Source organism: Staurois parvus, unplaced genomic scaffold (genome assembly GCF_062004578.1).
Source record: "Staurois parvus isolate SC_StPar_1 unplaced genomic scaffold, SC_StPar_1.0 ptg000225l, whole genome shotgun sequence".
In the NCBI taxonomy this organism is placed as follows: domain Eukaryota; kingdom Metazoa; phylum Chordata; class Amphibia; order Anura; family Ranidae; genus Staurois; species Staurois parvus.
This window is the reverse complement of record NW_028318021.1, coordinates 4,705,991-4,729,567: the sequence shown is the minus strand read 5'-3', so window position 1 is coordinate 4,729,567 and position 23,577 is coordinate 4,705,991. Positions and strand designations below refer to the sequence as shown.

Sequence of the window (23,577 nt, the reverse complement as noted above, 5' to 3'; positions counted from 1 at the left end):
ATTTCTATCTATGAGTAACCCCTCTCTGTTCAACAGGAGCCGAGAGTTAGCATGGCTTCTGTCACACAGTCCTGCTGGAAAACCAGCATTCGATCAGCCACTGCAGTGCAGGGGGGGGCGGAGAGTCCCGGGAAAGTCCCTGCTGTCAGAATACAGTAGGAGAGATCCCTGCATCTACATTGCTTGGGTAGATGAAGGGATCTCTGAGGTATTTTTAGTTTTTTTTTTTTTTTGCTTTTTTCAACCCCCTATTGAACACTGGTTGAACAAAACAACACCTCAGTGTGAACCCAGCTTAACTACTGGCTGCTGAGACCCAAGGTCTACATGGTAAGTACCAGAGAGCCCTCAGGATAGCTAACAGGGATGTACAGCTTTTGCTTATTGTAGTGCCTAATGTTTAATAAAAGAAAATAAAAAGTACGACCAAACAAAAAACGTTGCCCTGTTTGCATGCCTTCATTTGCACAGACTGCTGTACAACCCTAGTTGAGGTGGAGGGAGAGAGAATTGGATTCAGGTGTTCCAATCACCTCCATGGCCACAGGCATATAAAATCAAGCACCTAGGCATGCAGACTACTTCTACACACATTTGTGAAAGAGTGGGTCGCTCTCAGGAGCTCAGTGAATTCAAGTGTGGTACAGTGATAGGTTTCCACCTGTGCAATAAGTCCATCCATGACATTTTCTTGCTACTAAATATTCCACGGTCAACTGTTAGTGGTATTATCACAAAGTGGAAGCAACTGAGAACAGCAACTCAGCCACCAAGTGGTAGGCCATGTAAAATGACAGTGCGGGGTCAGCGCATGCTGAAGCGCACAGTGTGCGGAATTTGCCAACTGTCTGCAGAGTCAATAGTTAAAGACCTCCAAGCTTCGTGTGGCCTTCAGATTAGCACAACACTGCATAGAGAGCTTCATAGAATGGGTTTCCATGGCCGAGCTCTGCATCCAAGCCTTTCATCATCAAGTGTAATACAAAGCGTCAGATGCAGGGGTGTAAAGCACGCTGCCACTGGACTGTAGAGCAGTGGAGACGTGTTCTCTTGAGTCTTGAATCGCGCTTCTGGGATTGGTGGTTGCCAGGAGAATGCTACTTCCCTGACTGCATTGTGAAGAATCCTGGCAGGGATTTAGTTGCAGAGGATGGTGCCACATATTGACGTGGCACCAAATTCACCACATTCTCCTTGATGCCTCGTGCTCATAGAGTAGCTTGAATGACACTGAACATCATTCAATGCAGAAGAGGACAAGCGCTGGACCATGTGGAAAGCCGCTTGCTACGGGGGGCACTCCTGCATGCTTGCTCCCGAGTCTCCCTGTCTACACCCATTGACACAGACCAGGCGGCTTGGCCTCACCCTCCACTCCCTCTTCACAGTATTTAATTGAATTGCTATCAATCTGCCCAGTGAGAAGAGATGGTGGCGGGATCCGGTACACTCGTGCACATTACTGGATCGGGCTTGGGTACGTATAAGGGGGGGGCTGGGGGTATCCTGCAGTACAGAAGGTATATAATGTAAAAGTAACCTTGAGGCTTAGACCCACTTTAAATACAATCCTGTAATCCCTGACCATAAACCTTGTTGGGCACTTTTGAGGCTGCACTGATAATCTGTGCCCTGATTAAACAGTGCAGATGTCTGCTTTTATAGTTGCCGGTTAACAGCAGTACTTTCCTCACACACTGACAGCATGAGGAAAGTACTGCCGACAACCGGCAAGTGTATTTACATTTACGGTTGTTAGCTGTGATTGGACATGAGGCACGATTGCTGATCATGTGGCAAAAGGCTGCTGTGATTGGCCTTTTACCATGTCCTGTGATCCAAGGCACACAGTGATCACAGACCATGCGGGGGGCGCGTTCTGGGAGTCCAGTTCCTCCCAGAACTGGACTACTGCACTGTAGCCATCATTCGGCTATAGAGCAGTAGTAAAGTGGTTAATGTCCCCAACCCCAACTACCCCAAATCTAGTAAAACCTTAGAAACCAAGCTTTCAGGTCAAATTGTACCAGTCTTGGCTATGTGCGGTGCCATTTGTTGCTATATCAAAATAAAAGTATGTTTCCCTGGGAAGGAGAAAATGGTAGGTAGCCTAAATATAAATTTTAGTTTATATAAATAGACCGAAGAGTGTTTTAAAACATGTGTCTTGAGTTCCATTTTAGCTCGTGCTGTTCATTTGTGTTAGAAGTCTTCCAGTCATACACCTTGGCAGCTTTTTCCTCCATAACTGGTTAAAGAAGAACAATGTCTTTTAAGGCACATTTAGAAATGTTTAGTGGTGGCAATCTACAAACAGATACTTACAGATAATTGCAGACTTTTTATTAGTTTCTTTCCTGTTTGTCACACGGTGGTCATTTTTACGAAGGGCAGATGAATCCATCTTTTTTTCAATTCCTGGAACATTGGGTCAGCCTCCTAGAGCAAGTGACACAAAAAATGCCTCCAATAGATGACATTTCCAAGGAGGGCACTGGTGATGTAGCCTTCCCAGGATGCTAAAAAAAAGGGGAATGTCTGCTTTAGGTAAATTGGAAGAAAAAAGTAGAGCTATAGCTCAGGACAAATAATTGTGTTTCAGGTTTCATTTTTCCCCAGATGAGGAACACAAATCAACATGTGATTGTCGCCGATGTCAGTGTGATGCTATGTGGTTTGCACTCTTGCATTACAGATCTGTGGCTTGCATGTACTTCCTGAATGTCTGTCTATTTCAGGTTTCTTTCTCTTTTTTTTTTTTTTTTTTTTTTTCATAAATATTTATTAATTTTCCAACAAAATTCATATTACAATGCTTTACCCCACTTTAAAGGGACAAAAGAAAACAAACATAGCAATACAATCTTATAAATAATTATCTCCCTAAAATAACTCCATACCCCTCCCCCTCCCCTTCTACCCTCCCCCCCCCCCCTTCCCACCCCATTACTCTGCGTTTTCTCCCTACCCCCCTATAGAGAGTGCTCATAACCTGCCTAGTAGAGTTTTATATCTTCATTTATTTCACCTTTCCTCTAAATTTCTCCCATTTTTCCCATTTTGCATGAAATATCCCCATCTTATCTACATGCATATAATAAAGTTTCTCCATCTCACAAATCTGATTCACTCTGACCACCCAATCCTCTTGCGTCGGTACCTCTCTCTTTCTCCAATACCTGGGAATCAGACTCTTTGCGGCACTTAGTAAATACCATGTACCCAAATTCTTATATGTTTTCACTGGTACCTCTGTATTATGGCAAAGACAAACCCCTGGGTCTAATCTAATAACTTCAGTAATCTTCCCCACTACATTAACTAATTTCTTATTTCAGGTTCCTTTCTACTCCTTTGTCTTTCTGCCACAAACCAAAGACCTACTGGTAGGTTAGAGACCCTGTCACCTTGCTCATCCATATCTCTCTTTAAAGCCCTCTGCTGGACCCAGTTGTATTTACTATGAGAGCGCTCTCCTACTGCTCCTCCTTGCAGCACTGCCATCACTGAACACCCATTATAAAATTAATAGTACTCGTGAGCCAAAATGTGATACTCCCCTTGTGCAATAAATTATTTAAAAAACTATTTCATCAAATTATGGTGCATCAACACTTTACACAATACTCATTATCTGTGTGAAACATAAATTATCAAAAAAAGTATATATATATATTTAAATACATATACAAGTGCCGCGCTCCACAATATAAACATTAAATCATATACAAGTGATCATATAAATAATGACGTGAAAAATCTTGTGCTTCAAAAATGGCAGTATAATCCACGGCATGGATGGAAACATATATATAGCATGAAGATTACCACCTAGTCCTGATAGGACAAAAGTGTTATTAGCCACTTTGTTTGGCTAATTAAGAAGGTGAGCGCACACCTATCTCTAGAGCACGGGGAGTGTGGCACAACACTGTTATTGTCACTGGAAAGAATTAAAGCACAAAGAGGACTGTATATGAATTTATTTTTGAGTATTTAAGTATTAATATTTTGAAAAGCACTAAACACTGCACTGCTTTGAAGCACAAGGTTTTTCACGTCATTATTTATATGATCACTTGTATATGATTTAATGTTTATATTGTGGAGCGCGGCACTTGTATATGTATTTAAATATATATATATATATATACATTTTTTTGATAACTGAACACCCATTGCTTCCAGATATGGGGACATGCACTCTCTTCCCATGATAGTGTTGGACCTATCAGCCAAGTGCTAGGACTGAATACTGTCAAATGACAAAGTGGAGAGGTTACATCACTGCCCTGTGTAAGCTCAAATACCAGGTGTGTAAAACTGTCAAAGTGAGTATAACGTGGTCAGACTAATTGGCAAGGTGACGGGGTCTTTTTAAATGCCCCTTCAAAAAAATAATTGGATTGTTGGATCCTGTTTCAATAGATCTCACAATTGAATGTCTCTACCACAATCCTACATTGACCCTATTTTTTTGTTTCAGTTTTTTTTCTTTTTCCCCCGGTTTTCATAGGTCAGCCTCTTTCTGTAATGTGTGTCAGTAAACTTATCTTCTGAGAATCTTGGAATTGCAGCCTTTCAGCTGACCTTGCAGTTGCAGGAAATGTTCAAGGTGTAACTCAATCTGCAGCAGCTCTCATCCCTCCCGAGTGACCTTTCACAAACTCAAGTTTGACCTCTCCTGAACTCTCAGACCAATATATATATATATATATATATATATATATATATATATATATATATATATATATATATATATATATGCACGCGTTATGTTTGTATATGATTATACATGTTAGTATAGATCCAACCAATGCCATGTGCACCATTATAATTATAAACGATCAATACAAATGTTTAATTTCAGTTTAAATAATGTGTCAACACACTGAACAGCTACTAGAATTAAGAGCGGTTCTTTAGTCAGATGTGTGAAAATTAAACATCGGCAGCTACAAAAGCAGTAGCTGTTCTGAAGTTATTGTGAAGGTTTATATTTTATTTTTCTAAATAAGATGTCATACTTACCTGCTCTGTGTAATGGTTTTAAACAAAGCAGCCCTGATCTTCCTCTTCTTGGGTCCCCCATTGGCACTCCAGGCCCCTCCCCACTGCTGAGTGACCCCAGAGCAAGCTGCTTGCTGTGGGGGCACTTGTGTGTGCTTGCTAATGAGCCGCCTCTGTGTGTGTATATGTGACACATAAAGAATGCATGAAGGTAAAAAACCTTCAATTTTTAGAACCACTTTAGCAAACCGTCATCTGTCCAAGGATTCAGTGCTGTTGTCACCTGATCTGGTTTCTTCATCAGTCTTCAGTCCCCAGCACTGGCATATTAACTGTGACTTGTGGCTTTACAGTCCGGCTGCCTGCTGCACAGGAGCTAGCCACTCTGCACTTGTGTGACGTGTCCCAGAAGTTTGCGGGCAGGGAGGGGGAAGGAGAGCTTCCACTCGGATCGCCTAAGCAATCTGAGCAGAAGTGGAAGGCGGTAGCTGTCAAAACTAGGCACCCCCCCCCAAAAAAGAAAAACATTTTAAATGTGGCGGAGGAGGAGGGAGAGAAGCGGGAAGAGTGGAACTTCCACGTTTGGGCGGAGTTGCACTTTAACTCTCCCTAAAACAAAATGTTTTGGGCAGACAACAATGGGATCATCCCTACTGCTCTTCCCTTATGTTTGTACCCTATAGGAACTTCTGCAATTTTTTTTCTTTGTTTTTCTCCTTTTAAACCTATATAATAAAGGTATCAGCCTCTAACTGTTCCCTAACTACTAATCACCTATTTTATATTTTAGAGACCCCATCAGGGAAATGACACATTATCGAATTTTGTAATGACAGTGTTTGCAGCACTGAGAATATTGGTGACAAGATCTCTGGAGTCTGTAAGAGATCTGTGATGACAGCATGTGATTCAGCCTGCTAACAATCATGTAAAGCTGGTGTTTAAAGGGGACCTGTGCTCAGACAGGCAGAATCCTATTGACCAGTCATCAGTATTACCTGTTGACTCCCTGCAGCTGATCTTTTCCCCATTACAGACTTACAATACCTTGATATCCACGGTTTCTCTGTGTGCAGGCTGCCATTTGGGTAAAGGCAGGGTACGCTGTTTAACGTCAGACTTTCCTCCTGATGACTAGTGATCTGATTACTGGAATTGTGATGATCAGGAAGCGGCAGGAGCGATGGACAAAGCACAGATCCACAGAATGGATAAGACAGAGGGAGATCCTTACACTGCAGGTCCTCTAATACAGCTTGTTCTCCAGCAGGGAAAACACAGAACCATACAATAACATTGCCAAAATCTCATTCCTAATCTGGTTAGACTAGTAGTCGGAGACAACAGTGGTTTAGATTATCTCATGCTGCTGATATACAGCTACGAGGATCCAGACCCAAGGGGTCCTTAGGTTAACTGTTCTTCTTTAAAAAGATTATTTCAAGAACAAAAAAGAAAATCTTCACATTTTCAGTTCTGCTCCACTTTAATGACTTATTTTGTGTTACATTGACTGCAGTGTTTAGCACTATTTCTGATCTAATGTTTGTTTCTCTTAACAGGTATTTCTGATGCGGACATTATAAATATCTCTCTTCCCACTGGGGTTCCAGTGCTTCTAGAACTTGATGAGAATCTCCGTGCCGTCAAACCGCATGAATTTTTGGGTGACCAGGAGGCTATTCAGGCTGCCATTAAGAAAGTGGAAGACCAGGGCAAAGTGAAACCAAACGAGAAGTAAAGTGTTCCTAGATGCCTCTAGTAGGAGGTCGACTGGTGGTGCTTAAAGGACCAGTCTAGGCAAAACTAATTTTTTTGGCTATGTGTGAACATCAGTGGACTTAATTACCTGGTAAAGAGACTCTGTTATTCGTAAAAAAAAATGGGGACTGCCATTGCAGGCTTTCTTCTATAAATACTTGTTGTCTGTATGTGACCTAACATTTTTTGAGTCAAAAAACAAGCAAGTTGTATGAACCAGTGTCAGAATCCTTTTATCTTTACACTTGTTTTGGGTTAGTAGGTTAAGAAACATTAAAGCTGAAGCATCAACGTGACAACCAGGCAACTAGCATTTTGAGAAGAAATGGTCAACAATGGCAGCCTTCATAATTGTTACAAGACTGATTTCCTTCCATTGAGGACCTCAGCTGCAAGCCCTTCTCTCCAATGTTCCTCACCTAGACATGGATTCCTGCTTCTCCTTCGTGATTCTCTGTAATGTGAATAAGATGAAAACCAATCTTGTGAGATTCCCTTGGATGCAGCTGATGGGCAGAGCTGGGAACTTTGATGCAGAGATCCTACCATTGGAGTTCCCGGGTGCTATGAAAAGTTGGGCTGATTCAGCTCCCAGTATATGCTAAAAGTAGAATTTTTAGTTTTTGGTAGACAACCCCTTTTATATAAAGTGATAGCAAAAATTGTAAATTTAAAATTACAACCAAACTACATTGTGTATGTAACAATTGGAAAATTTAAAGTGTATGTTTGTGCAGAATGATACAAAACATATGTAGTGCATCTCTGCAAAACATTCACATTTCCTTTTTGTTTTGTCGCTTTATTAATGTTGCAAGAAAAGAAAAATATCTTATTTGCCAGAAAACAAGTAAGCCTTTCTTTGAGATGGCCATAGATGGTGTGAATCTCTACCAGTTTAAGTAGGGACTGGCTGAGATTCAAACCATCCATGGGTAGGATGACTGTACCCAATTTGATTGTTGTACAAATTGGGTACAAGCAGCCTGTCAGATTTTTCATGCGATTGCCAGTGACTATAGCTGCTAGCAATAATAACTGTGTTCTCTTAGTGACTTGACAACATGCTGCCTCTGCTGCACCAAAATTGCATTGCTCCCAGCCCTGTCGGCCCCCTAAGTTCTCCTCTGCTGGACTGCAATACCCACCCTCTTTATTTTATGGAGATGAGGAAAAGGGTGGCTGTTCTATGGTCTAGCAGCGGATAACTCCGACAAGGCTGTCAGTGCTGCTTGGGATTTTAGTGCAGCAGAGGCAGCGTTGTCGGCTCACTACAGGAAGTTAGGAGCTCTTTGGATTCCTGGCAAATCAGCTGCTATTTTTCTGTATCTGCAATTTTAAAAACATAAAACACCTAAGAAAATGTGCACACATTGCAGAGATGTACTTTATATTTATTGATCTTTTTGCCTCAATGTATACTTTAACTGATTGTGCTAAATGTTTCATTGTCAAGCACTTCTGTAACACAAATCATTTTTGCACCTTACCATGACCTTCTTATTCCACTGCTGTTTTTGTGGAATTGTACTATCTTAAACCTTCTTTTTTTTTTATTATTATTAATTTGCCAATTCACCTTTTTTGAGATTCCCTTTTTTAAGGGAAGGCAGTGAAAAAAAATATACATGGTATATATTTCCGATCTTGTTTTTCTACGTTTGTACAGGCTCTTTTCCAATGTGCCCAGTGATTAATGTCTGATTTTGATGCTGGTTGCCATGCAGCTGGGTATAAGAACTACTGCACGTTGAGAGCTATCTGGAGAATGTGCAGTAGATGTGTCTGCAGTTTCCCTTTTAGCAATAAGCAAAAGTTCACATTTCTCTTGTACTACAGCTGGCGGCTGAAAGAGCCTTACAGTTCTAAGGAAACCAGATAACTAGTATATACAAAATCTAAAATTTCTCTGTCCCCTGTTGGAACATCAGATGTATCAATAAGGTGGAATTGGCATTTTAAAATGAAACTCTAGCCAAATCTTGGCATGGGGAGAGATTGAAATCTTTGCTGTGTATTTATTGCTGGTCTGTTTTCGCTCTACACATATGGTGCTTGCCTCTGAGACACAAGTGAGAGTAAAGCAAGCTATAGCTGATGCGATTTTGTTTTATTGTTTTGTTTTTTTTCCCTGCAACCACGGATTGCAGGAATGATAATTGCTCAATTCCCCCATCAACACAGTCAGTGTTTGATAGGAGAATCTCTCCTGCAGCACCATTGTGTTCTGCTAGTGGCTATAAACGCCTGCAGTAATCACATGCAAACAATCTGACAGGCTGGTTGTACTGTAGTTGAACAATAGATCAACTTTAGTACAACCAGCCTGCCCATAGATTGATTGATTGTATCTCAGCCAGTCGCTGGTGAACTGGATGAGATTCGATCCATCTATAGCTGGCATAAATCTCATTAATAGGTGAACCGCAGTAAAAACCATAGACATAGGAAGCGTAAGATTCAATTTTATATAAAATTAATCTTTTTGTTCCCTTTTCTGTCCCACTCTAGTTTACAAAGCACTTCCTGCAAAACAAGAGATTACATTGACCTTCATGCCTCCAATCTTTATTATCTTCAAGCACTGCATTGGCTGAGAATTCCTTAGCACTTTCGGTGTGATCAGCTGCTTGTCCCCACACTGTGCATTGTAGCTGCATCCATTTGCTTCTGCATCACTAAACAGTAGTTGTCAGTGTATGGAACCACAGCTTAGTGGAAGGACAGCCAACCAATACCAAGCAGCCAAGTGTCGGATGCTGGAGATTTATCAGCCAACAAATGTGCTTGAAGATAGCAAAGGTCATTCACATAGGAAAGGAAAATATTAACCTTTTTTTTTTTTTTTTTTTTTTTTTTGCAGGGAGTGCTTTTATTTACAAAAAATATTTTAAATCTGAACTCCAGGATAAGCAAATATTTTCTAAATACAAGAGACCTGTACAGTACATTCTTACTTGAGTGATCTTGGTGTGTTTTGTGTATTTTTTCCAGATCTGTGCAGTCATCCAGTGTGACACATTACCTCTATGCAGGAGCTTCCTGTAATCAAGACCAGTCACTGCTGCTCTCGCTCCCTGTGCAGGGTGACTGGTCTTGTCTCCGCCTCCTCCTGTAGTTTTCTGCAGGCAGCCTGTAGTCATGTGAGAGCCTGCTGGGTCCCTCCCACAGCTCTGCTCCCTACACAAGCTTTGTGCAGCACAATGTTGATGTCATTGCTACTTTTACCATGTATTATCTGGGTTTGCAAAGGAATTTAGGGCACACAAAGCTGATTTTATATAGTTTCTGGCTATTAATAAATACTTTTAAAGTGGCTGTAAATTCTGACATCAATGCAGTGAAGTGAGTGGCCTCAGGCAATACAGAGGTGAAATAAATCCACCTACGTAAATTTTACCTGTTTATCTGCAGTCTTCCTTTCTCTACATATGTTCAAAATACATAATTTATACAACCTATTTGAGCTTTCAGAAAGCAAGGGGCATAGCTGACGTTACACTAAGTGAGGAGAGCTGAAAACTGATTAGAGGGAAGGGGCACACACCTGTCACACAGCACATAGGAACAGAGCTGAACCTGTCAATCATAGGCATAGGTGTGCTGGAGCTCCCTCTCCTGTCACCATTTAACTCTTGGTGTCAGAAAAACTGGTTAGTGATTCATGCAGATAGCAGAGGAATGCAGTAGACAGAAATGACACTTGGTGCTCTCAATTGAGACAAGTACACACTATAGAGGGTTATGCTTTGCTAATATTTCATGTCAGAGGTTTACCATTCCTTTTAAATGAAAAATGTTGTGCCTGGAGTTCAGCTTTAAAACCTAAGTCCATGTTTCCTGCCACTTTAAGTAGTTTGGGCAATAGTGGCCCAAGCAAACTATTTCCTTTTACTAAGAGATGTGGCTGCTGTGAGTGCTGTATCAGACTGATATCTGTTATACACAGGTTTTGTCACTTTAAATAGTTTGGGCAAAGCTGGCCAAAACAATCTTTCATTTACGAAGTGCTGGGGCTGCTGGGAGTGTGATCTCATACTGTAGTAGCACCAGATAGATACAGTATACAGTGCTGTGTTTTGGCATCATCTCGAGAAACTTTGCTGCCAGAAAAAAATCAAGTCAGGCTGAGTGCTTCTTGGCTATTCAGAGGAAGCCTTGTATATCTATAAATGAATACAAAGTATTCTCTGATTGGCTGAGGTGAAGATCATGTCATCCACCTGCCTCTTCACCTCAGCCAATCAGTGGAAGCCTTATATTCATTGATTAAAAATGTGAGGATTTCTCTGAATGGCTGAGGAACACTTAGCCTTACTCAGTTTTTTGTTTTGGCAGCAGACAGGACGACTTCTGAGATGCTGCTGGAACACCGCACTGCATACTACATCTATCTGGTGCTACTACGGTATGAGACCACACTCCCAGCAGCCCCATCACTTCATAAATGAAATTGTTTAAAATAGTTTGTTTGAGCAAACTGGCCCAAAGTGACACAACCTGTGTATAACAGACTGATGATTTGCTTCTGACGAGTTGGCCAATTTTACTGTTTTGGATTTACATCACATCTCAGTCGGCCATGCTCTGTTGGCCTTCCTCAAGATGTAAAAAAATGTTGCGGGATGGATTTTTGCTCAGGTTTTTATTGCTGTCTGTATCTCCACTGTGGAGATTCTTCTTCACTAGTCTGGTACCAGAAGTGATGTGAAATCCATTGCTTCTGAGTTGTCAGAAGAACTGGAGATGAGGGGAGAGACGTGGTCTAAAGCTCATGTACACCAACTCTGACCAGTATATCTTTGTACTCCTCACTTTATAATTTACGAGGACCTACCTAAATTATCCAATCAATTTGCACCCAATGAGGCAGGCCCTTGCATTACAAAGTTATTGGTAGATTCAAGGAGGTTGTATAGTCAGGTTGTAGTGTGTGTGCCGTAAGCTCAAGAGGAGATATCCTTTCACTTAGCAGAAAGTAGGAGATCTCTCCAGTGTTTTTGAGACAGGAAGTGAAGGGAACTCTCCCAATGGGGACACAGGCAATCAATGGAACCTGACAAGGGGTCTTAACCATTCCTTATTCTATTCAAAACTAAATACAGAAAATACATTTGGCTTTACATACATTTTAGCTAGCAACAGAATTGCTTTTAGTAATTAGTGGTTGAATGCATTGATCCAAAGACCTACTTAACGTAAACTGTAGTAATGATAGGAATTTTAAAATAAAGTATAAACCAAAAGAGCAGGTATCATAATATACCACAGTACCAGGGCCTGTCCTAACTAATGAGAAATGCCAGATACAAATGGGAGGAGAGCCCTCTGGCGGGCTGTCATGTGACTGCTAGAGGCATGTAAATGACATTGGCATCTTATGGTGCTTGCTGCATTATCATTATTCATTTATCTCTGCAAGTTGTGTTTTTAGTTGCTCCTTTTTTTAAAAAAATTTCATATATTGTGTAATAGTTTTAAAATAAGCACTTAAAGGTCAGAAATAGTTGGCATAGTAAATGAAAATTAATGCAGTTTAGAGTTGCACTAATTATGGACATTTTTTTTGTCTGTCTGGAAAAATCTTGTTTTTCCTCGCTTTAATAAAGCACTTCAGTCTATTTGGCCCTGGATTTCGCAATGGCACCTCCGAATTTCAGATAAATATATAATTAGTTCTGTTTTTGTTCTCTATTTCAAATGCCAAACCTCTGGGAATTGCATAATCTGCAAATAGTCTGCAGTTTTAGTTGGCACTGCAATTTTTATATTTGGAAAATAGGAAAATATATTTGCTTCTCAACAGCTTAGATTAGAAATCAGGGATCTTTATAGATCATAATGTTGCATGTTTGTGTCTTCTTTTTTTTTTTTTTTTGTTATTTTAGACTACTCCTAGCTTTGTAATTAGATTGGATGTTTAAACATTCTTTCGCTACATCCAAGTTTCCTAAACAGAAGCACTGGCCTCTAAGGCACATTTTTTGCTTTAAACCACATGTATAAGTTTGCCTTTTTTTTTAATGGAGTTAAATGTAGCATTATTTAAACAAATGTTATTTTAGTGTTGAGTTTAGGAAAGTATTTATTAAAGAGGAAAAAAACATTTACAAATATATTGAACAAAGTAGATAACTAATATGTGTTGGTACAATTTTTGCTGAATAACTTTGTGCTGTTTTTGCCTTTTTATAATTGTGTGCAAGTTGCTTTGTTCCTTTTTTTTTTTTTTTTTTTTTTTTTTTTTTTTTTTTTGTTTGCGCCCATTTAATGCTGGCTGATTATAGCCTAAACTGATTAGGAAGTCCTCCTAAGGGCAGTCTTTAGACACCCCTGGCCAATTGATCACAACAAAGGACTGTCCATTATGGACCTTGTTGGGAATAGTCTGTTGCTCCTCCCAATAGGCATCTGGAAATCAGGGGTAAATGCTGATTATATAATATAAACATGCACACTCAGCTGATAAATACAAATGCTTTCACATAGTTGGAAGATCTTCGATTTTTTTTTATTTTTTTTTTAATGCTTGTTCTCTAGCACAGACTTAGAGGTCGATGAAAGTCAAGAATGCCACTGTGATAGCTGTCAGACTGCAGGGGTGTAAACATGAAAATCTTGGATCTTCACAGCTGTGTACAATGAACTGAATTAATATAAAGACATTGTTTTTACTGCTGTCCTGTTTGTGTAATAAACCATGTAAATCTACTGTAATTGTTGTCTTATCTTTGTAGTTTTTCTCTCCAATTGGTTAGATTTTGAGTGACATCACTATGGCAAGGCCATACATTATGCAGTTTTCTTTGCTTCCACCATGAGTTGAACGAAAGAATATTTGTATGAATTCTCCATCAACACTGACTGTGAATCCCTCCAGCAGCATTGTGTTCTGCCTGTAGGGAGCAGGAGGAGCCTTCCCCAAATCATTCACAAAGAATACAATGATCATTGCCTAGGGCTATAGCCACCGGACAGGCTGGTTGTATTGAAATCGATCAATGAATCGACTTCAGTACAACCAGTCTACCCATAGATGGATTAAAATTCAGCCGATCCCTGCTTAACTGGCCGAATTTTGATTAGTCTATTCCTGGCTTAAAATGATACTAAACCCACAGCAGTAAAATCAGTCTGTATTTTTTTTTTTCTTTCTTGGGAGAGGGCATGTGAACAGTACAATTAGACAGAGGTCAGGGGGTTTGCCTCCTCTTAGAGCAGAAAGAACCCCTCCTACAAGCTTTAACTAGTGCTTTGCTGAACACTGATAGAAGTCCCAAGAATGCTCTAACTGCTGATGAGAAAAGGTATTTAGCAGTTTATATTTTCTAAAATGTTCTGTGTACTGTGGGAGAGTGAATGCAGGGTCCTGGGTTTAGTAACACTTTAAAGTGGTACTTTTTTGAATGCAAAATAAAAAATTACACACTGTTGTTTTTGCATCCCCCCAAGTGTAAGCCTAGAGCTACAATCAGTTAATGTCTAACAGCAGGCTTGCCAGTACCAACCATCATTGCCCCCTTTCCCTCTTTTGAGCCCTTCTGCAGCAGTAAAAATTTTTTTTTTTTTTTTACCAGTTCCTTTTTGCCTTCTTCCACTGGTGGTGGGGGAGGGGGGTGTTGCCCTGGGCTCACAGGAAGTTGGCTGAAAGACCTTGGGTGCCCAAAACCCTAAAGCAACTAACTGAACTTTAAAGGTACCACATGGAACAATGCTTGTGTTTTTATTTGGAGTTCTTTTTTGTGATATTTTACTTTTTGGGCTCTCAAACAATATTGGGAAAGGAAGGCCCAGCACCTCCTGCATGTATTTTTGGATTCTACATACAGGGTTGCCCTAATGCTTTCATCCTCAACTCGCAAAGACAAATGTGTTTCTGCATGACATATACAGTGGGGCAAAAAAGTATTTAGTCAGCCACCAATTGTGCAAGTTCTCCCAGTTAAAAAGATGAGAGAGGCCTGTAATTGGCATCATAGGTAGACCTCAACTATAAGAGACAAAGTGAGAAAAAAAATCCAGACAATCACATTGGCTGATTTGGAAAGAATTTATTTGCAAATTATGGTGGAAAATAAGTATTTGGTCACCTACAAACAAGCAAGATTTCTGGCTCTCACAGACCTGTACCTTCTTCTTTAAGAGGCTCCTCTGTCCTGCACTCATTACCTGTATCAATGGCACCTGTTTGAACTTGTTAGTATAAAAGACACCTGTCCACAACCTCAAACAGTCACACTCCAAACTCCACTATGGTGAAGACCAGAGAGCTGTCGAAGGACACCAGAAACAAAATTGTAGACCTGCACCAGGCTGGAAAGACTAAATCTGCAATAGGCAAGCAGCTTGGTGTGAACAAATCAACTGTGGGAGCAATAATTAGAAAATGGAAGACATACAAGACCACTGATAATCTCCCTCGATCTGGGGCTCCATGCAAGATCTCACCTCGTGGGGTCAAAACGATCACAAGAATGGTGAGCAATAATCCCAGGACCATACGGGGGGATCTAGTGAATGACCTGCAGAGAGCTGGGACCAACGTAACAAAGGCTACCATCAGTAACACACTACGCCATCAGGGACTCAGATCCTGCAGTGTCAGACGTGTCCCCCTGCTTAAGCCAGTACATGTCCGGGCCCATCTGAAGTTTGCTAGAGAGCATTTGGATGATCCGGAAGAGGATTGGGAGAATGTCATATGGTCAGATGAAACCAAAATAGAACTGTTTGGTAGAAACACAACTCGTCGTGTTTGGAGGAGAGAGAATGCTGAGTTGCATCCAAAGAACACCATACCTACTGTGAAGTATGGGGGTGGCAACATCATGCTTTGGGGCTGTTTCTCCACAAAGGGACCCAAACCAGGATGACTGATCCATGTACAGAACAGAATGATTGGGGCCATGTATTGTGAGATTTTGAGTGCAAACCTCCGTCCATCAGCAAGGGCATTGAAGATGAAACGTGGCTGGGGCTTCCAACATGACAATGATCCCAAACATACCGCCTGGGCAACGAAGGAGTGGCTTCGTAAGAAGCACTTCAAGGTCCTGGAGTGGCCTAGCCAGTCTCCAGATCTCAACCTCATAGAAAACCTTTGTAGGGAGTTGAAAGTCCTTGTTGCCCAGCGACACCCCCAAAACATCACTGCTCTAGAGGAGATCTGCATGGAGGAATGGGCCAACATACCAGCAACAGTGTGTGCAAACCTTGTGAAGACTTACAGGAAATGTTTGACCTCTGTCATTGCCAACAAAGGATATATAACAAAGTATTGAGATGAACCTTTGATTTTGACCAAATACTTATTTTCTACCATATTTGCAAATAAATTCTTTCCAAATCAGCCAATGTGATTTGTCTGGATTTTTTTTCTCATTTTGTCTCGCATAGTTGAGGTCTACCTATGATGCCAATTACAGGCCTCTCTCCTCTTTTTAAGTGGGAGAACTTGCACAATTGGTGGCTGACTAAATACTTTTTTGCCCCACTGTATGAATGGGTCCAAACCATAGGCATATGACTGATTGCCCAAAGACTGTCCATCAGCTTTTTATGTTGGATCCATTGGGTTCAGTCTTCAGAAAAGATGTGTGAAAGTACATCAAGCTTCTTAAGGGGTGGCTGTGTTTTACCTTTCTAACTTTGAAGCCCATCTCTGGGTAGTAGCTAAAATAATCACCCTAGTTCCTTTTCCCTCTGCTGAAGTTCCTTTTTTTCTAATACCTTGACATCATCACAGGGGTTAAAATAATTCATCCACTGCTAGAGCCAGAGGAAAGTACCACAAGGGTGGAGGAAGAGATATGCAGAAGAAGAGGCAGTGTCATGCAGAATGAGCAGATGTACACACTGGCACAACTCTTGGCCTATGGAAGACGATGTTAGCGATCTCTGTGTAACGTCTCCTTTACAATATTGGAAGTTCTTTATTCATTAAAGCATAGCACACTTTACATAGAAAGCAACCCACTCCCGTGACCCTGTTGTGATCTTTGGGGAACATCAAAGCTCCAAGCCTAAAATGAGTACTAGAGCCGCATTAGCCAATCAATGGAGTTATCAATGAATTTGGATTTTTAGGCCCATGCTAGGGAAAATTTAGACAGAAGCCAGTTAACTTCACAGCATGTCTTTAGAATGTGGGATGAAGTCCAGGCAAGCACAAGAGAACATAAAAAAAAAATCTTTGCTGGAATGTGATCCAAGGACCTCAGCACTGAAAGGGGTGAGTGCTAACCACTGAGCTGTCCTAGCTGTGTAATATTATTATTATTATACAGGATTTATATAGCACCAACGGTTTGCTCAGCGCTTTACATAATGGAGGGAGACAATACAGTAACAATACAGTTCATTACAAGAGGGATTTGAGGGCCCTGCTCCTTGGAGCTTACAATCTAGGAGGGAGGGGTGAATAGTACAGTAGGTAATCACTGTGGGGGATTGAGTGGTTGGAAAAGTGGAGGATTCCAGAATTAGCAGAGGACAGGATAGGCTTCCCTGAAGAGAGAGGTTTTCAGTGATCGCTGAAAGGCAAGTAGAGTATGTGATAGTCTGATAGATTGGGGAAGGGAGCTCCAGAGGATGGGCGACGCCCTGGAGAAGTCTTGGAGACGAGCATGGGAGGAGGAGACCAGGGAGCTAGAGAGTAAGAGGTCTTGCAAGGAGCGGAGTGTACGGTTTGGGTGATATTTAGAGATAGGATCGGTTATGTAAGTTGGGGCAGTGTTGTGGATGGCTTTATATGTCATTGTTAGAGTTTTGAATTTTATCCGTTGGGCAACTGGGAGCCAGTGGAGGGATTGGCAGAGAGGGGTGGCGGATATGGAATGGTTAGTGAGGTGGATTAGTCTGGCAGCAGCGTTCATGATAGACTGGAGGGGGCATAGTCTACGATGAGGTAAGCCAATGAGGAGGGAGTTACAGTAGTCGAGGCGTGATATGACAAAGGAGTGAATGAGTTGCTTAGTGGTTTCCGGGGTTAGGAACGGGCGTATCTTGGAGATGTTGCGGAGGTGAAGTCTACATGATTTTGTCAGCGATTGGATCTGGGGCTTGAAGGACAGATGGGAGTCTAGCATAGTACCTAGTACTAGCACTCTTAAAAAAATAGTAGCAGGAACATATTTTCCTTCAAAACAGTACCTGTAATTCATGAAAAGCATTTTACGAGCACATGACAATGCATGTGAAACCTACATTCAGAATGCCCAGATGTGAATGAATACACCCCCAGGTTACTGAAAGATTATTTTATAGTAGCCACTAGAGGGCTCGCTGATGCTATATTTAGAGGGAGCTCTGCATTTGATTTGATCTCATGCATCCTGCTAGGATATTAAAGTGGTAGGAAACTTTTTTTTGTGTGCTTTTTACCTACAGATAAACTTAGAATAAAGCACTGTTTAGGAGATATCCACTCTTTTTGAGAGCCAGGGTATGCACTCTGAAGGAAGAGCATACACGTGCCATTCAGAGCATTGTGCTGTGGTCAGGGATTCCCGTGCGCATGCGCAGGAGTGACATCATCATGGCTCAGACGGTCAAAGCTCATGAACCCACAAGGAAGACCGGGTGAAGATGGAAGCCTCTGCAGCAGTGACAGCGCGCCACTGGAGGGCTTCATTTTGAGGTAAGTCCTTCATAATGTGCTAGTATGTGATGCATGCTAGCACATTAAGACATTACCTTGCAGCGGATTATTTTTTTTTAGGTGCAGTTTACCGCTTTAACAAAACAAGAAGCACACTGATTTCACCAGATGGTAGTCTAAGGCCCCATGCTCAGTGGATGATTAGCCCCGATGCACAAGATTTTGGCATGGGTAGAAGGAACAGGTGCATCCTCCAGACCCACAGACAACAGCCTATAAAACTTGAGAGGTTGAAAGCTGCTGTGGCTGGAGGAGCTGGACAGTGCACCAAGTGATACTAACATCTAGGGCAGTATGCACCCAGGGTGAATGCCCGGAACTCAAGCAGTCCAAGCAACCAAAAAGACACCTATAAAAAATATTTAAAATGCGTTGCTCCAACACAGGTAAAGGAAAACAGGGATAGGAGGGTTGTGCTGAGCCCAGAGTTGGGGGTTAAACATGTATATATATTTGAAAACTCTATACATTTTCTTTAATCAGTTAAGCTCTGGAAGATTTTATCCCCTTTATGACAAGTAATTTTTTTGCTATACAGCACTGCACTACTTTAACTGACAATTGCACGGTCATGCAGCACTGTACCCAAATGAAATTTATATTATTTTTTCCCCACAAATAGAGTTTTCATTTGGTGGTATGTGATCACCACTGGGTTTTTATTTTTATGTCGTCATTAATGTAGGCCAAAATGTATTCAGCTACATATTTTTGGTGAAAACATCCAAGTGTATCTTAATTGGTTTGCATGAAAGTTATCATCTACAAACTATGGGATATATACTGCAATTTGTATTTATTTACAGTGCCTTGAAAAAGTATTCATAACCCTTGAAATTTTCCACATTTTACAACCAAAAATATCAATGTATTTTATTGGGATTTTATGTGATAGTCCAACACAAAGTGGCACATAATTGTGAAGTGGTAGGAAAATGATAAATGGTTTTCAAACTTTTTTACAAACAAATATGTGAAAAGTGTGGCATGCATTTGTATTCGGCCCCCTCGAGTCAATACTTTGTAGAACCGCCTTTCACTGCAATTACAGCTGCAAGTCTTTTTGGGGATGTCTCTACCAGCTTTGCACATCTAGAGAGTGAAATCTTTGCCCATTCTTCTTTGCAAAATAGCTCAAGCTCTGTCAGATTGGATGGAGAGCATCTGTGAACAGCAATTTTCAAGTCTTGCCACAGATTCTCAATTGGATTTAGGTCTGGACTTTGACTGGGGCATTCTAACACATGAATATGATTTGATCTAAACCATTACATTGTAGCTCTGGCTGTATGTTTAGGGTCGTTGTCCTGCTGGAAGGTGAACCTCCACCCCAGTCTCAAGTCTTTTGCAGACTCTAATAGGTTTTCTTCGAAGATTGCCCTGTATATGGCTCCATCCATCTTCCTATCAACTGTGACCAGCTTCCCTGTCCCTGCTTAAGAAAAGCATCCACACAACATGATGCTGCCACCACCATGTTTCACAGTGGGGATGGTGTGTTCAGAGTGATGTGCAGTGTTAGTCCCAATAAAATACATTTATGTTTTTGGTTGTAACATGACAAAATGTGGAAAATTCCAAGGGGTATGAATACTTTTTCAAATCACTGTATTTTTATACTAGTAATGGTGGCAATCAGCAACTTATAGCGGGACTGTGATAGTGCAACAGGCAATCAGTAACTAACTGGCATTTTGTGGGCACTGACTAACTGACAGTGACATTACCAGTGACACTAATTCAGTGCCCAGTGCTACAAATACACAGTCGCTGTAGTAATGACACTGGCTGGGTAGGGGTTAACATCTAAGGGCAATCAAAGCTTTAATTGTATGCCTAACAAGTGTTAATGTGTGTACTGTGTGCTGATTTTCACTAAACATCATTTTTTTATTTTGCCTGCTTAGCAGGGAAAAGAAACAAAGTGATCATTCCCTCTGTATAAAGCCCTGTGTTGCTTACCAGCACAGAGCTCTAGGCTGTGATTTGACTGTCGATCAAGCAGGTTCCAGCCATGAATCATTGGCCGTGATCTGCTGATGAACTCTCGCTGTGTCAAATCACAGGGAAGTAGGCAGACGAGGGTGCATGCTCGAGCACCCCAAACCCAGAAACAGACAGTGATGTACCAGTACGTTGCTGTGCCTATAGCTGCCGCCCCGCTGCAGTACAAGTAATGTGACGGATCACCAAGTGGTTAGGTAAAATAATGAGAGAAGCAATTATACAAACACAAAAAATAAAAGATGTAAAGTAATAGGAATGTGTGACTTTGCATCAACAGTGCATGGAATGGACAGGGAATTTGACAATTTCATTGATGAGCTTTTCTTTAACTAAAATGGTTCTGTTGGCTTTGTGTTCCCCTGCCGAGCATGCAGTAAGCTGCAAAAGCTTGGAGAAGCCTGCTTTCCTGTGTCTGGGCTTTACCTTACATATGTGGGACCCAAGACATCATTTCCATGGCTGAGAAATGACAACTGAGTTTATTATATCAGGTGTCTGATGAGAGCTCATCATGGAATATCTGGGGAGGTAACCTACACATTCTCCAGGGGTTTGGGTAAAGTCATCTAAGATCTGTGGGTTGGTGGTGTATGCTATAAGCTTTGGGAGGAGCATTTTGTCTCTCACACATATACAACAAGCATACCATGATACTGCTCTGCAGTGCCACTAACCTGTAATTCTGATAAAGTACCCCCCGCAGTGCTGTCTTAACGCAAGTGCTCAGGGGGCCCAGGTGCATAGGGACCCTATGATAATCTTGCATTTCATCATGCTTGACAGCTGTCCCGGATTTGCTGGGACAGTCATGCTTTTTACTATGCTGTCCCAGGATAGTCTGGATAGCACTCCAGAACCTGTACTGTGCCCTCCTGATATCAGTATTGTTCCTGCTTGATTCCGCTGTGCTGTGCCCTTCTCTTCCCCCCCCCCCCCCCCCCCTTCCCCAGTGCCTTTGTGCTGAGTTGTCTTTGATTCATTGCATATTTTCTTATTGTTTCAAATCAATTTTACTGAAAGTACTAATACATTATTCCATTTCATTCTATCAACTATTTATACTTTAATTCTTGAGAGTAGGTGTGTAAATTGGGGCAGGCTGGTAGGGGCCCCAGTGCATTACTTGGCCCTGACCCCCTGCTGTTCCACAACTAAGAAGCTGTACTAATCACTGATTACTGCAGCATTACTGCAGCATATGTCTGCCTGACACAGTCATTTGCAGGGTTTTGTTCTGTAAACCACCATTTTACAGACTGTATCCATGGCATTCACATGGAATAATGAGATATGTGGATGCATTTTCAGCAACATTGGTATCTTGTGCTGAATATTAGCTTACATGGAGGATCTGGTTGTCAACATGGTTTTTGGATAGGGCTAAAAAACACACCACAATTAGATGAGATTTTTGGTGATTGACCAGACCCTATTATCAAAATAATTTTCTGGTGATGTCAGATATAGAGTCTATTTATATATGCACGCTCTGCAGGGAATATATTTTATTTGATTTTAACTGCATGTTTCTGTTTAAAGCATTTAACTCTCTCAATAAACATTGACTATTTTTGGTCCTTTCGCTGCTCGCATTAGCAAATAGATAGGAAAGTATATTCTGTTTGGTTGTTTATTTACTTTTTTAAAAAATTTTTCAGCTACTCCTGGTCTCCATGACTAGGCAAATGATGTCATTCATCCCAGGAGTCTTCAGGATTGGAGGAGGGGTTTTCTTAGCTAAGCACACTCTCTTGTCTGCATGCCTGAGCTAAAGGCAGATGGATTCCAGGAAGTAAATGCGTTCATGAATCATCTGCCCTTACTCAAGATGGCTACAGCCAGAAATGCAACGGGTGTTTTTCAAAATTATTTCTCAACAAAATAAACCATGGAGACATGCATATATAGACGAGTTTGCTTTGAATAATATAAAGGAATTAAAGAGGAGCTCCAGTCTCCTCTGAAAAAAATAAAAGTCAGCAGCTACAAAAACTGTAGCTGCTAGCATAAAACAGCCACTTACCTGTCCTACAAGCCATCAGTGTGTTTGCACCAGCTGGGTTCACTGGCCGTCCTCCCTCCCTGGCGGTAGCATCTTAAGTGTGGGCACCCGGCTGTAGCACTGCACATTGTGAATGGTCCCGTAGTCTTCTGGGACCTGGGGAGCGAGGGGGTGGGGTTGGACAACTTCCTCTTCCAATCGCCTAGGTGGTCGGAGCAGAAGTGGGAGCAGGTACCTGTCAAGATCTGGTACCTGCTCTCCTCCGCTCCCCAAAGGTGCCAATTTTTCATAGGGAGTAGGTGACCAATCCCTTAATAGGAACTTCCCCTTTTGGAGGCATTTTTGTTTTGTGATACTCAGTTGCAGTGTAGATCCGCTTGAACTATATTACAATGTATTACATTTTTATATGTGTTTTCTTTTTATATCACAATGATGCCATGCCCCAAATGTTTAACAACTGGTCTTCTGGAAGGTTTTACCACCTTCATGACCAAGACAATTGTTTTGCTGTTCAGCACTGGGAAATGCTCAGTCATGCAACACTGTACGCAAATGAAATTTATATAATTTTCCCACAAATAGAGCTTCCTTTTGGCGGTATTTGATAACCACTGGGTTTTTATTTTTTGCGATATAAACAAAAAAAGACTGAAAATTTTGAAAATAAACTATATTTTCTACTTTCTGTTATAAAACATATCCAATAAAAATATATATTTTTTTTATAAATTTAGGAAACCATGTATTATGCTACATGTCGATTGTAAAAATAAAACACACCAGCAAGCATATATTGATCTGTTTGTGTTAAAGTTATAGTGTTTACAAACTATGGTATATATAATTGAAAATTGATCAAGCCTAATGTACTGACAGCCATCTAATTTCTGGAGGTCCTAAAATGGTGTGGCGGTGATCTGAGATAATGACTGGCGACAGTATGTAAAAGTTAAAAAAAAAATTATTATTCAATTTTTTTAACATTTTTTACTTTTTTTTAAAACATTTTTTCCTGTTTTAAATGTTTTTCCCCATACTTTCATCAGTTACATTCATGACAGCTTGCTTTCTGTGCGGTGATTGGCTACAGTTAATCACATGGTACAGGGTACTGTGATTGGCCCAGGTACCATGT

The 23,577-nt window shown here is 41.0% G+C and overlaps 1 protein-coding gene across 1 annotated transcript in view; it reads left to right on the top strand.

The window, feature by feature from the left end:
- BPGM (bisphosphoglycerate mutase) overlaps window positions 1-13,488 on the top strand; it is a 37,079-nt gene extending 23,591 nt beyond the window's left edge. The window contains exon 3 of the mRNA XM_089679497.1: window positions 6,573-13,488. Coding sequence (XP_089535623.1) covers window positions 6,573-6,751 — 179 coding nt within the window. The 3' untranslated portion in view covers window positions 6,752-13,488. The remainder of the gene's footprint in view (window positions 1-6,572) is intronic.
- Window positions 13,489-23,577: the final 10,089 nt, after the last annotated feature.